The 12,441-nt window shown below is 38.8% G+C and overlaps 1 protein-coding gene across 2 annotated transcripts in view; it reads left to right on the forward strand.

Annotated features, from left to right (window-relative positions):
- PTDSS1 (phosphatidylserine synthase 1) overlaps positions 1-12,441 on the forward strand; it is a 197,804-nt gene that overhangs the window by 163,721 nt on the left and 21,642 nt on the right. For both annotated transcript variants that reach the window (XM_050941038.1, XM_050941037.1), the window contains 4 exons: positions 772-930; positions 6,533-6,684; positions 8,898-9,039; positions 11,115-11,227. In XM_050941038.1, coding sequence (XP_050796995.1) covers positions 772-930; positions 6,533-6,684; positions 8,898-9,039; positions 11,115-11,227 — 566 coding nt within the window. The remainder of the gene's footprint in view (positions 1-771; positions 931-6,532; positions 6,685-8,897; positions 9,040-11,114; positions 11,228-12,441) is intronic.

The following is a 12,441-nucleotide window of genomic DNA, read 5'->3' on the forward strand; positions in this document are numbered from 1 at the left end:
ACATAACTATTTCTTTGGATTTCTTCTATCTGTCCCTGTTCTACCTCATCTCAGATTTATGGCTTATGGAAGAGCGCAGCATGATTTTTGCTTACAGCAGTTTGGTTAATTTAAAATATATATATATATAAACTTGTACATAGTGTTAAGTCCTCTCTCCATTTAAGACAGGTATGTGAGGTCCTGATCGCAGCAGCATTGGTGCAGTTCTATCCATGCAGGGAGCAGGGTACAGAGACTTCATTCTGTATAGCTCTGAGGCCCAAGAGGGACATTCTGCTCCCAATCCACACCATGCACAAAAACCAACCTACAGTGTACGTACCTGAGGCTATGCACTGAGGACAGAATTTTCCCCATAATTACCGGCAATGATAACAATCAGCACCTGCTTAAACAAATAAAAAATGATAGAGATGCACACCAGAAGAAGCAAAATTCCTTCTGTTTTCAAGTGTTCACCATTCAGTTTCCCAGTGACCCTTTTTCTAACCTAATTGCCAGGGCTAGGAGGAGGCGGAAGAGGGCATTTCTAATGTTGGTGGAAATAGTAACATGGATTTCAAAATCCAAAAAAGCAGCAAAGAATCCTGTGGCACCTTATAGACTAACAGACGTTTTGGAGCATGAGCTTTCATGGGTGAATACCCACTTCAAAATCCAAAATATCTTTAATTTCAGCCTTTCAGTTTATGCTGAATTAAAATTGTCCTTCTGTTCTGGTGCTTCCAGATGTAAATCCTAACTGAGGTTCTGTTGTTTTGTTAACAGGAATATGCTGTGAACTGCCATGTTATCACCTGGGAAAGAATCCTCAGCCATTTTGACATATTTGCTTTTGGGCATTTCTGGGGCTGGGCAATGAAGGCCTTGTTGGTCCGCAGCTATGGTCTATGTTGGACTATTAGCATCACCTGGGAGCTCACTGAGGTAGGTTAACATGTTAATCATGAGCAGGCTGATGGTACTATATATTATTCGTAGCATATAGGAAAGAGAACTGACAATTTTATTTCAGCACTAGCTAAATACAAGTATACGTACAAAATAAATTATAAAAAGCATATGCTATAATCATTTCAGGAAAAAAATGTGAAAACAAAATAAGTTACACTAAATAAAATTAGAAAGTGAGAATAGTTAGTAGTAAACTCTGACTAACTCAATCAGTGCAAACCCTTAGCTTGCCCTTATCCACACTAAGGAATCAGCATGAATTGCTGGGCACCAGTTGCCAAGTGGAAGCTGTTCCCTAGTGTAGACAAAGCCTTAGGTTAGACGAGCCCTGCAGTGCTCAGCCCTACTTTTCTCCCGTATGTAACAGTATCCTACAGAACGTGACCCCAACCTACAGTAGTGTTTTCAACTGTTATCTTAACACACTGTCGTATAACTGTAAGGATTACTGACTGATTTCTGTGCTATGATGTTAAAGCAGTTCTCTCTCTACGTGGGCCCCTGCACACATTACTCACTTCTGCAGCTGACTCTCATTCTCAAGCCCTCTTTGTGCTTGATAACACTGGTCTTCAATTTTTGAGAAGTCGTCTGCTTCAGAGATAAAATGTGTTATTTATTATGTATTTTGATGTGCTGAATTCAAATATGACAATTAAAACAACTGATTGGCTACTGTTTCTAAGATACTTAAGTTTTTACATTTTATGTCTATGTATATTGTGTAGATAGTAGAGTTTTAATCATAAATTATAACCCTAGGTCTTTTCATGTGTTTATGGTTGCTTTACATGATAATATTTCACCTGTCCTTTTTATGTAACACTTTAAAAATCAGCAAAAGGGTTATATAAATAAAATTTATTATGAAACAAAAGGCAAAAAACTATTATGTACATAGTTCAGTCCTATTCAGTGTCTACTCGGCGCTTCTTGGCTTGTCTCTTGTATTCATTAAATGGAGCATCTCTTGTCACTGTCCAGCAATAGTCTGCAAGCATTGATGGGCTCCATTTGCCCTGATAGCCTGCCAGGAGATTCCACTGCTGTAGTCTGGAGCCCAACAGCTCTGCCTTACTCTTGGGTAGTTCCAAATCCCTGACAAGGTCATTCAGTTCACCTTGTGTTATGAGGTGTGGTTCACAGGAGGAGGATGGGAGAAAATGTGGGTCCTGTGACGTTGATGGTTCAGGACCAGAAGTTTCATCCTCTTCCTCTTCCTCATCTGATTCAAGTGAGAATGATTCTGGTGCATCAGGAACCGGCAGTCCTTCTCCGTGGGGTACTGGGCGTATAGCTGATGGAATGTTTGGATAATGCACAGTCCACTTTTTCTTCTTTGACACACCTTTCCCAACTGGAGGCACCATGCAGAAGTAACAATTGCTGGTATGATCTGTTGGCTCTCTCGAAATCATTGGCACGGCAAAAGGCATAGATTTCCTTTTCCTGTTCAACCACTGGCGAAGATTTCTTGCACAAGTGTTACAGCATACGTGTGGGGCCCACCTCTTGTCCTGATCTCCAATTTTGCAGCCAAAATAAAGGTGATAGGCTTTCTTAACCATAGTGGTTATACTGCACTTTTGTGATGCAAAAGTCACTTCACCACAAACATAGCAGAAGTTAGCTGCACTGTTCACACAAGTATGAGGCATCTCTGCTCACTTAGACTAAACAGAAATGTGTCCCTTTCCAAAATCAAACACTGACAAATAAGAGAGCACGACACTGTATGATTTCTAGAGCTGATATAGGGCAATTTGTTCAGCAGAGTGATGTAAGCTTCGTTATGATTGCATCATCCATGACTTCTAGGAATAACATGATGCAATTCATATCATGATTGACGCAATACCAGCTTCAGATTGCATCATTCAGTGTTTTGCCTAAAAAGCAAGTACTGTCCAAACCCAGTTATAGATTTATTCATAGATCCAGTCAAAGATGTATTTTAGTCATTTCTGGTTTAAATTGAGATCCCTTCCCTTTATAACTCACTTATCCTCCGCCATTCCCAAGTCAAGGGTCGTATATACTGACCCAATAGCATATCTTGAAAACTAGAGCCAATCAACAATTTTAAGCATCATTTTCGTTCTCAGTGACCCAGAATTAGTAAAGTTGGACTACATTTATTTCAGAAGCATTTTGGCTGTAGAGCAGTGTAATTGCTGACATCTGTGTTGAATTGGCCAGTAGGGACAGCAGTCTATGCAGTAACCTGTTGTTCTAAGATGTGTTGTGATAATTAAGTTGAATACTCGTTATCCTAAATAAGGATAAAAGTTGGATAAAATTAAGTTATCTAACCTATAATTTGATCAGTAGAATGTTATCTACCTAAACTCCTGAGGGCACGTTTCTATAAAGTTGAATTCAGTTTTGTAATACCTGAATGATCAGGGTATGGAGGATGCCAGTTATGGGGAAGCTGATGTTCTAGAAGCTGCAGTGAGACAGATTCTCTGAAATTTGCTTTCAGTTATTAAGCAATTCAGACCAGGAAGGCTCTAGTTCTTACAAGCCAAAAAGGCTTCGGACAAAATTTTGAGACTTTGGCATCTAAATTTAGGTTATTAAATCCATTTTTAGGGCACTCAACTTAATAGGCCTAATTTTTAAAGCAGCAGATCTCATTCATTTCATTGGAGTTTGATGGTGCTTGAGCCTTCAGAATATCAACTGACTTATGTTTTAGAAATTAAATACGGATTTAGGAACATAATGTGAGTCCCCCTTAGTTTGAAAATATTGGCCTCCTACTAATGTGTGTTGTTATTCTTAGGTATTCATGGATTCTATCTCTTCCAGGCCCCGCTTAGAACTGTATTGTTTAAAATTAAAAGTGAATTCCAGTTCATGAAGGCACTAGCTGGCACAGTGAGCTAATGCACTAGCCTTCACCTTCAGAGAACAGGTTGAAATCCTGACTCAGTCACAAATTAAAATGACTTGTATCATCCCCTGCTGATTATCACAAAGCCACCCCCCCCCCACAACTTGACCCCATATGATTGGTATTCCCTGCTAGTGAAGGGTAGAATATTGGAATAGACAATGTCTTTAGGGGAAAGATTACCATATAGGTAGGATGCTGCCACTCAAATGGATTTTTAGGGCTTTAACTATTTCAGAAGAGTCATTAGAAACCTACAGTAGTTATCAGGGGAGCTGGATAGGGATTTAGTTGTTGTGCCTCTCCTGTTAACATTGATAGCTGTCAGTTGGCTAAATCCCCATACTGAAACTGGACACTCACACATGCTGAATACTATCTTTTTAAAGTTGAAATTCCAACATACCTTTGATGCTCCGTGCTCAGCACCACCACCACCACATATTGGTATTATGCAAATATCATTACTCTGTTTACACTCAGCCTTCTCGCCTATAATCTGTAGTGTCTTTGGGAAAAAAATAATGCATTAGATAAGATCATTAAATACTGTAAGAGAGTAAAAACATAATATAAGAAATGGATATAATGCCCATTTCACACCTGATTTATCCAAAAACGTTACAAAGTAAGATGATTGATTTGAAACCACTGTTAGAGTATAAATCGTGTACATCTTTGCTTCTGGAGAATAATTTAAAGTTCTTCCTTTTCATGTTAAAACTGGCCCACAGCTTTAATGCAGGGAAAATAGAGATGTTTAAATAGTTCTGTTACTGCAGTTACCCTGGAGGAAAGGTATCACTGTCAGGATAGATCTCTGTATCTCGTTTTACAATGTCCAGCATCCTTTCTTGCTCTGTGCATGAGGCACTTCTTGCCGCTCCCTCACGTATCTGACATAACATTTTTTCTGCATGCTTCTGGCAATGAAAGATGTTTTAATGTGAAATTCTGGTAGCACACAAGAGACTACGCAAGCCAATTCCTTTTACTTTTGTTAGCGTTAATGAAAGATAATACAGAATACTATGAGGAATATCTGTTTTACTTGTCACCTCCTTGAACATATCACAGGGACTGCTCAACATGCACATATCCCCTTTTCTGATGAATTGCTAAATGTTATCCAATTTCGAACCTTTGGGGTTTGGGGAGATAATCTGTAATGAAGATCAAAACTTGTTTTCACTTAAGCTGAGCAGTCCATTGCTAGCCTTGAATGAATCAGGTTTGTGTTTTACTTAAAATATCTCAGTCCCACTATGCTGCCTTACTCACTCTATGAATGAAGATTATAAAGTTACTTCTTCTTGAAGGGCAGAGGGTATATCTTATTGCTGGACTCATGCTATATGCTGCTTATGACATGAACATGAGTCATACAGGAGCAAGACAGTGAACTTTAGAAATGAGTGATGTTGCACTCTCCAAAGGAAGTTCATAGGAAACTCAAAATATTGGGAGATTGTAACAGCTCTTTAACCCCTATATTGCTCATTTGAATCTAGCTGTTGAGGACTGAAAGTCATTACTGTCTATTCTGCACTATGTGAAATAAATAGTTGGTCCCGGGACATGTCTACACTACTGTGCTACATCAGCACAACTGCACCAATGCAGCTGCACTGCTGTAGCGTGTCTCGTGAAGACACACTATGCTGACAGGAGAGCGCTCTCCTCCTTTCGGCATACCTCCGCGAGAGGCAGAAGTAATGTCAGCAGGAGGCATTCTCCTGCCAACATAGCACAATGTGGACAGCGCCTTAAGTCAGTGTAACTTACGTTGCTCAGGGGGTTGTCTTTTTCACACCGCTGAGTGACTTATGTTACATCAACTTAAGCAGTAGGTAGACCAACCCTTAGTCTTCTCTTTTTTAATAGCACCATCACAGCACTATCTCGATTGGCAGTTAGCAGAAATGCAAGGGATTGAAAGCACATGGAGAATGAAATATCCTATTGCTCCTACGCCCCTCCAGGTCAAGGATTGAGACAGTTTGGTAGGTCAGCAAGGCAAAGCTTGCACTGCCACTCTCTATGCTGCATCTATCTATGAATAGAAAAATTGCATCATACAGGTTGCCAGTAAATTCCCCAAAAAATTATTAACAAAAAAGACTTAAGTTCCTGAATTGTGTTCCGTTTAAGTCTTAAAAATCATGCGTTCCAATGTGCTTCAATATTGATGCTGATGATTAAAAAGTAAATGCATTCTGCTGATTCCATGTTATTAACTGTTCAGAGAACAGACAGTTTAACACTAAATAACAAAGATGATTTTTTGATTTTAGACAAGCAAAAAACCACCCTCCTTTTTCTGAAAGAAATGCAGTTGTTCTGCAAGGGTTCTGTGTTATAACGTTGAATTATATCTGAGGGGGTCAAAACTCTGCACGTGATTCCTGTAGATAGTACAGCACTAGAGGGAAAAGGTGAGAGAAGGGAAACCTCTGAAGCCTTTGTAGGACCCTCATCCAAAGTCCACTAGAATCAGTGGAAAGATGCCCATTGACTTTCACGGACTTTTAAACAGGCTCATAAAATATGACAGTTTTTGTTTGTTCAACCGTTGCTTTTTAAAAAAAAATAAAAAGAAAGAAAGAAAATTGAAAATCTTTATAAGAATTCTATGTTGTTCCTCACCCAGAATTTTTTTTTTGCTGTATTCTGTAGCTGTTCTTCATGCATCTTCTGCCTAATTTTGCTGAATGCTGGTGGGATCAAGTCATTTTGGACATCCTGCTATGTAACGGGGGTGGCATCTGGTTGGGCATGATAGTTTGTCGTTTCTTGGAGATGAGGACCTATCACTGGGCAAGTTTCAAGTAGGTCTAAAGTAAAAGCCGATAAGCTTCATGTTTTAAATATTGCAGTGTAAAATTCTGAATTATTAGCTCCTCATGAAATGTCTTTATGTATGTAAAATGCATATGCTATAGAAATGGAGTGTGATCAGTGTATATTGACAGTGCTATATAAGAGATTAATGATGTTGGGGCACCATCTTGTGTTAATCCTTTTGTGTGAATTGTGTTCCTGATTATAATTGGATTTTTAAGAATTTTGCTTAGTCTTAAAGGTGAAAGTTGAGGCCAAATAGAAAAAATGGTAGAAGGAAATGATGTTTGCATTTTTAATCTTTTAATTCATGGCAGCAAAGCATTGTTTGAAGGAAAAGGAACCAAATACACGCGTACATCTGAACTGTTTGACTCGTTAAATCCTTTTAATAGTAGGTTTGAAATCAGGCTGTTATGTTCTAGTGTGGTAACCCAGCAATAATACTATCAGTACCTAACATATGTAAGACCACATTCTGATAAACGTATGTTGTGTAGTACCTTACTCCACAGGTGGTTCCATTGATGTCAGTGGAAGCACTTGCAGTATAAGGTAGTAGTCAGTGTGAATAAGAGTGGCAGAATCTGGCCTATGGTATGTTTCATCCATCCAACTCAAAGATTTAATTTCATCTGCAGTTTTACTGAGATGGCAAAGCAGTATTATCCATCTTTTACAGATGGCGAAACTGAAACTGAAAGAGGATAAGTGACTTGTCCAAAGTCACTCACAGGAAGTTAGGGGCAGAGTTAGGAAGAGAGCCCAGATCTCTTGCCTTCCAGTCTTGTATCCTATACACTAAACCACATTACCTTCCTTAACTGAACATGCTGTTTGCTAAGCTGAGGGAGACCTGGGTTTTGGTCTAAATTCAGGATTTCCTGCTTTGCAATCCTGCAGGGACACAAGGAGCATCATAGAGTTGGTGTCCCACATCTGTGAGAGAGTGCAGTGCAGATTAGGAGTAAGACAAATAGTATATCCACTGAGGGAACCGTCTTCACCACTAGCTTTTTATTTTAGGGTGGTATGGTGGTGGTTGTCATTATCTTTTAAAAAGCTCATGTGATTTCCGAGCATTTTTAATTTCTTGGTTGGTGATTTTACAAAGGTGAACTGCAAGGAGAAAAATGATTTTGCTTGTGTCTTTTACTGCTCTTTTCTGTTATGTAAAGGTGGGTTCGAAGATTAAAAGAAATAAACAAACCAAACTTGCACTTAAAAAAACAAATACCAGAAATTTCAGTCTCTATTTCCCCGTTTCCCCGGAGGAGCACAGACCTAGAGTAGGATAGTGACATCACAACAGGCTGAAATCTAATTTGTTGCTTTCCCAACCCTCAGCTGGAGGAGAGGAGAGGAGAGTTGGAAGGTTCCACCAACAGCTTTCCTTCCATTTGTTTTGTTAACCATTCAAGTAACAAAGATGTTAAAAACAAAATGCAGCCCATCTCACAGAGACTCCCCTTCCTTCCAAGATGGGGAGTGGGCGTGGGGGGGAATTTATGAAGCAGAGATAAGCTTATGGCTTACATACAGTGCTGTACATGGCCATGTGGGACACCCAAGTTGGGTCCAATACCAAGCTAGCATGGGTTGGGAATCCTGCAATAGCAACACACTCAGACCAGTGGAATAGGAATCTCATATTTCTAAATAACGAAATCTGACGGATCCTTTAAGGAGTGGTGTTGGTGATCTATAGAAGGGAATCACCGTCTACACCTATTGGTAAGGACAGTGAAGCTGTAAAATAGGGAGATAACGAGGGAACCTCTCTTTAGGATTCTGTGGGAGATTTGCAGAACACCATTCCTTTTGATCCTTTTTCCTTCAGGAAAGAAAAAAATGCTTTGAAACCCAAACTGAATAACTGTACTTTAGATAGCACTGAGAGTTTGCCTTCAATGTTTTCTAGTTTTTGCTTTTTACTACTGACTGAAGTCTGTATATAGCTCTGCTATAAGAAGGCTATTTCTCATAATAGCTGTTTGCCCCTTCACTGAAACACTCAATAAATTCTGCCTCTTAATGCAACCTTTGCTGTAACACACAGCACATTGCCCTTAAGTATAGATGTATGGGAAAGAGCACTGCATCATGATTTATTATAGAAATACTAAAATGCAGTATCACTTTTCCCCCCGCCCCGCCTTATCTTTTCCTTGTCTTTACTGCAGCCATTCTTTTCTTTCAGGGACATTCATACCACCACAGGGAAAATCAAAAGAGCTGTATTACAGTTCACTCCAGCTAGCTGGACCTATGTTCGCTGGTTTGACCCCAAGTCTTCATTTCAAAGAGTGGCTGGAATATACCTTTTCATGATCATCTGGCAGGTAAGAAATAACTTTTGTGAAATCAAAACTAGTCTCAGCTCAGTTTTCTTACTGGCTGAGTTTCATTAGAAGATATTATATTCTTATCTTAGTCCATCATTGAAATGTATAGTTAAATGAACTGATACTACCAACTATTCTGGATACTATCCAATGCATGTGGACTACAGTTTAGGAATGAAATTACAATATTTGTGAAAGAAACAAATGGTTGCAGATTGATATACCGGCTGTGGGGTTACTGTATGCAGTGGATAGTTATAAGAACTGAAGAGACAGATGAGTAGGTTTTTCCCAGCTGATGGTGCATCTACCAGTATGATATTCAGAAATCAGTCTCCAGTTCACCAACATTCTTCAACATATACCTAACTTTAAGTGCATATGACTTTAATGGGTTTACTCATGTGCCTCAAATTAGGCACTTGCTGAAATACTTTACAGCATTTGTGATGGTACCCAGGGATATGCTCTCTTTCTTAGGACTCTAATCTCATTGCCCCTAATCTGTGTTCAGTCAGGCAACATTTAATACAAGTGGCAGTTTTGCTTAAGTGAAGCCCGTAATAGCCCTTAATGACATACCCGTTAGTGATGATCCTGTTTTCTGGGCACTTATGTGCTACTGCTATCTGCCTCTCATTCAGTTGTGTGGTCTGTAATCTGCCTGAGTTGGCAGGCACTACCTCATACAACTCTGTTAAACTGGTACATTTGCCCTAAAAGCTCAGGAACCACTGGTTTAATTTAAACCATTCTTGATCAGAAGGAGATACAGCAAGAGAGCCCTGCATTACTGAGTGACTGCAAACTATTTACAGGCACTGGTGTCTGCTCCCAATCATGTTGCTGCCGCCGAAGGCTTTTACATTAATGCAAAAAAGAAGAGAATTAATGCAGTGAATGTAAAGGGAGGGGAGGGAGGTAGAAAAAATTCTTTCCCCATAAAAATTAGGCTAATTTCTGCAATGTCCACAGAGATGTTTGAATATTATCATTCTAGCATTGTAGAAAATTCACCCCCAAGATAGCATGCAATTTACTTGCCTACAATTTTGCTAATTGGAACAGACTTCCTTTGTGAGAGATGTCTTGTTTTGAGATGAGGCCCACTGGGACACCAGGTCCTACACTTCTTACTCCAAAAATACTTCAGTACAATACAATGTAGGACTCGCTATCTAAAATAAAAAATGATCACATTGAGCAGTCACATCCTCACTTGATTTTCTACTGTGAGAATTCTTAAGGGGTTAAAGATTTCAGTATAATTAAACCCGAGTACCTGTTTCAAGGGAGCAGGTGGTTTATTACAGCTGCTTGGAGCTGCCACCTCCAATTGCAGATTTTCATATTCAATTTTAACTGTTTATTTTTTTTAAGTGATGGACTAGTTTGATCATTTGTGAGGTTGTTGGGGTGAGCGCATAAATATACTAGTACTAAATTGTGAACATGTTTGTGCATATTTCAGCCACTTGCCCATAATTTATACTAACTTAGATCTTTTTAAGGGATTTAATTTAAAAAAAACTTTTTAAACTAAACAGATATAAATGGAGAACTCTTTTAAAAAGAAAAAACTCATCTGGATTTGGTTTGTAAAGAGTCCAGTGAGCTCTGAATTTTACAGACTTGAACTAGTGCTAGGACACAAATTTAGAAAGAAGAGAAAGTGGTCAAGAATTACGCTGTTATTCCAAAATGGAACTCTGCAAACTATTAACTGAAACCTTGATGGGTTATCTGAAGTATACAAAGTAGTTCAGCACTATTTTGTTTTGTTTTTTGGGGGGGGGAGTGGTGGTGTTGTTTTTATTAATTTTTATTTTTTGGTATGTTGACTTGGTATACAACTTTGCCTATTCTGAAGATATTTTTAGAGCTTTTAGTTCTTAATCCAAGCAGAAAGAGCTAGTTACTGAGCTGCAGTAAACCATACATAATTCCCTCGTGTGTATTTTAATTATTATATTAATCCTAACATTTTCTGCATCAGTCTCTGAGAAGGGGTTACATGTGTATGTGTCTGTCCTGTAAAATAGAAACTTATTAACTGACTTTTTTATTTCCAGCTGACTGAGTTGAACACATTCTTTTTGAAACATATCTTTGTATTCCAAGCAAGTCACCCTTTAAGCTGGGGTAGAATTCTCTTAATTGGAATTATCACAGCACCCACTGTAAGGTAACTTCTTTTATTTTTTTCTAATTGTACAGTAGTTCAGACCCTTAGGAACACAGGAAAAGGTGTGCAGGCTTTATAAATAAGTATAGTATGTGAAAAGAAATAATGCATTTAAGTCTTCAAAAAGGGCAAAATTATCATTATTTTTGCAGTACTAGGTATAAGACTAAGGATAAAATTCAGCAGTCTGGGTGTATGCTACTAATGGTGAGAGTTGTGTGAAAATCTGCATTTGATAAGAATCCCTCATTCTCTCTTCTGATTGCACAGCAGTTGTCTATGTTGGATGGATTAACTCAATATACAGCCACCCATAATTTCATGTAAGGGTCTTTTGTTGACAAGAGCCATATAATCATGACAGCATGCAGGTTAGGGAATTTAAACCTGTGGGTCTTTCCATAATACTTGCCTCTAGTTACCTATTTATGCTTGAGTATGGAATATACACAACTTGTTTATAAGGAAAGGTGATAGTTCCTTGCTCTGAATAATTAGTGAAGCTACAAAATATGAACCATGATTGGGATTTGAGAACTAATCGATCCATAGTCACCTCACAAAATTATTTCATGAAGTAATTCTGTGTAGCAACCAGCTTCTGTTTACATCCAAATAGAGAAGTCAAGATTCCAGCTATTGAAGCATATATTGTACTTGAGGTTGTTTTTTGGGGTGGATTCTGGTAAATATATATTTTAATATGTGTGTGCAAATTGTTTGTGTAGGAACTGTAACTTTTCAATATTGTGTGTTCTGTCTCTCTTAGGTACTTATATGGAACCCATTACCATAGTATCTGAGCGCCTAACGGTCTTTAGTGTATTTATCCTCATAACAGTCTTGTGAGTAGGGAAGTGCTATTATCCTCCTTTTACTGATGGGGAACAGAAGCACAGAGAAACAAAGGGTATGTCTACACTGCCCAAAAAAAAACAAAAACAAAAAAAAGCCCGTGGCATCAAGTCTCAGAGCCCGGGTCACCTGACTTGGTCTTGTGGGGCTCCTGCAAGTGGGTTAAAAATAGCAGTGTAGACGTTCCTGCTTGGGCTGGAGCATATGATAAGTGACTTGCCCAAAGTCTCACAGGAAGCCTGTAGCAAAGCAGGGAATTGAATCTAGGTCTCCAGAGTCGCAGCTTAGCACCCCGAACCACTGGACCATTCTTCCCCGTTATGCTTCCTCTGTTTAAATTCTTAATCCTGACGTTACAG

This window comes from Gopherus flavomarginatus, chromosome 2, assembly GCF_025201925.1.
Source record: "Gopherus flavomarginatus isolate rGopFla2 chromosome 2, rGopFla2.mat.asm, whole genome shotgun sequence".
Classification (NCBI taxonomy): domain Eukaryota; kingdom Metazoa; phylum Chordata; order Testudines; family Testudinidae; genus Gopherus; species Gopherus flavomarginatus.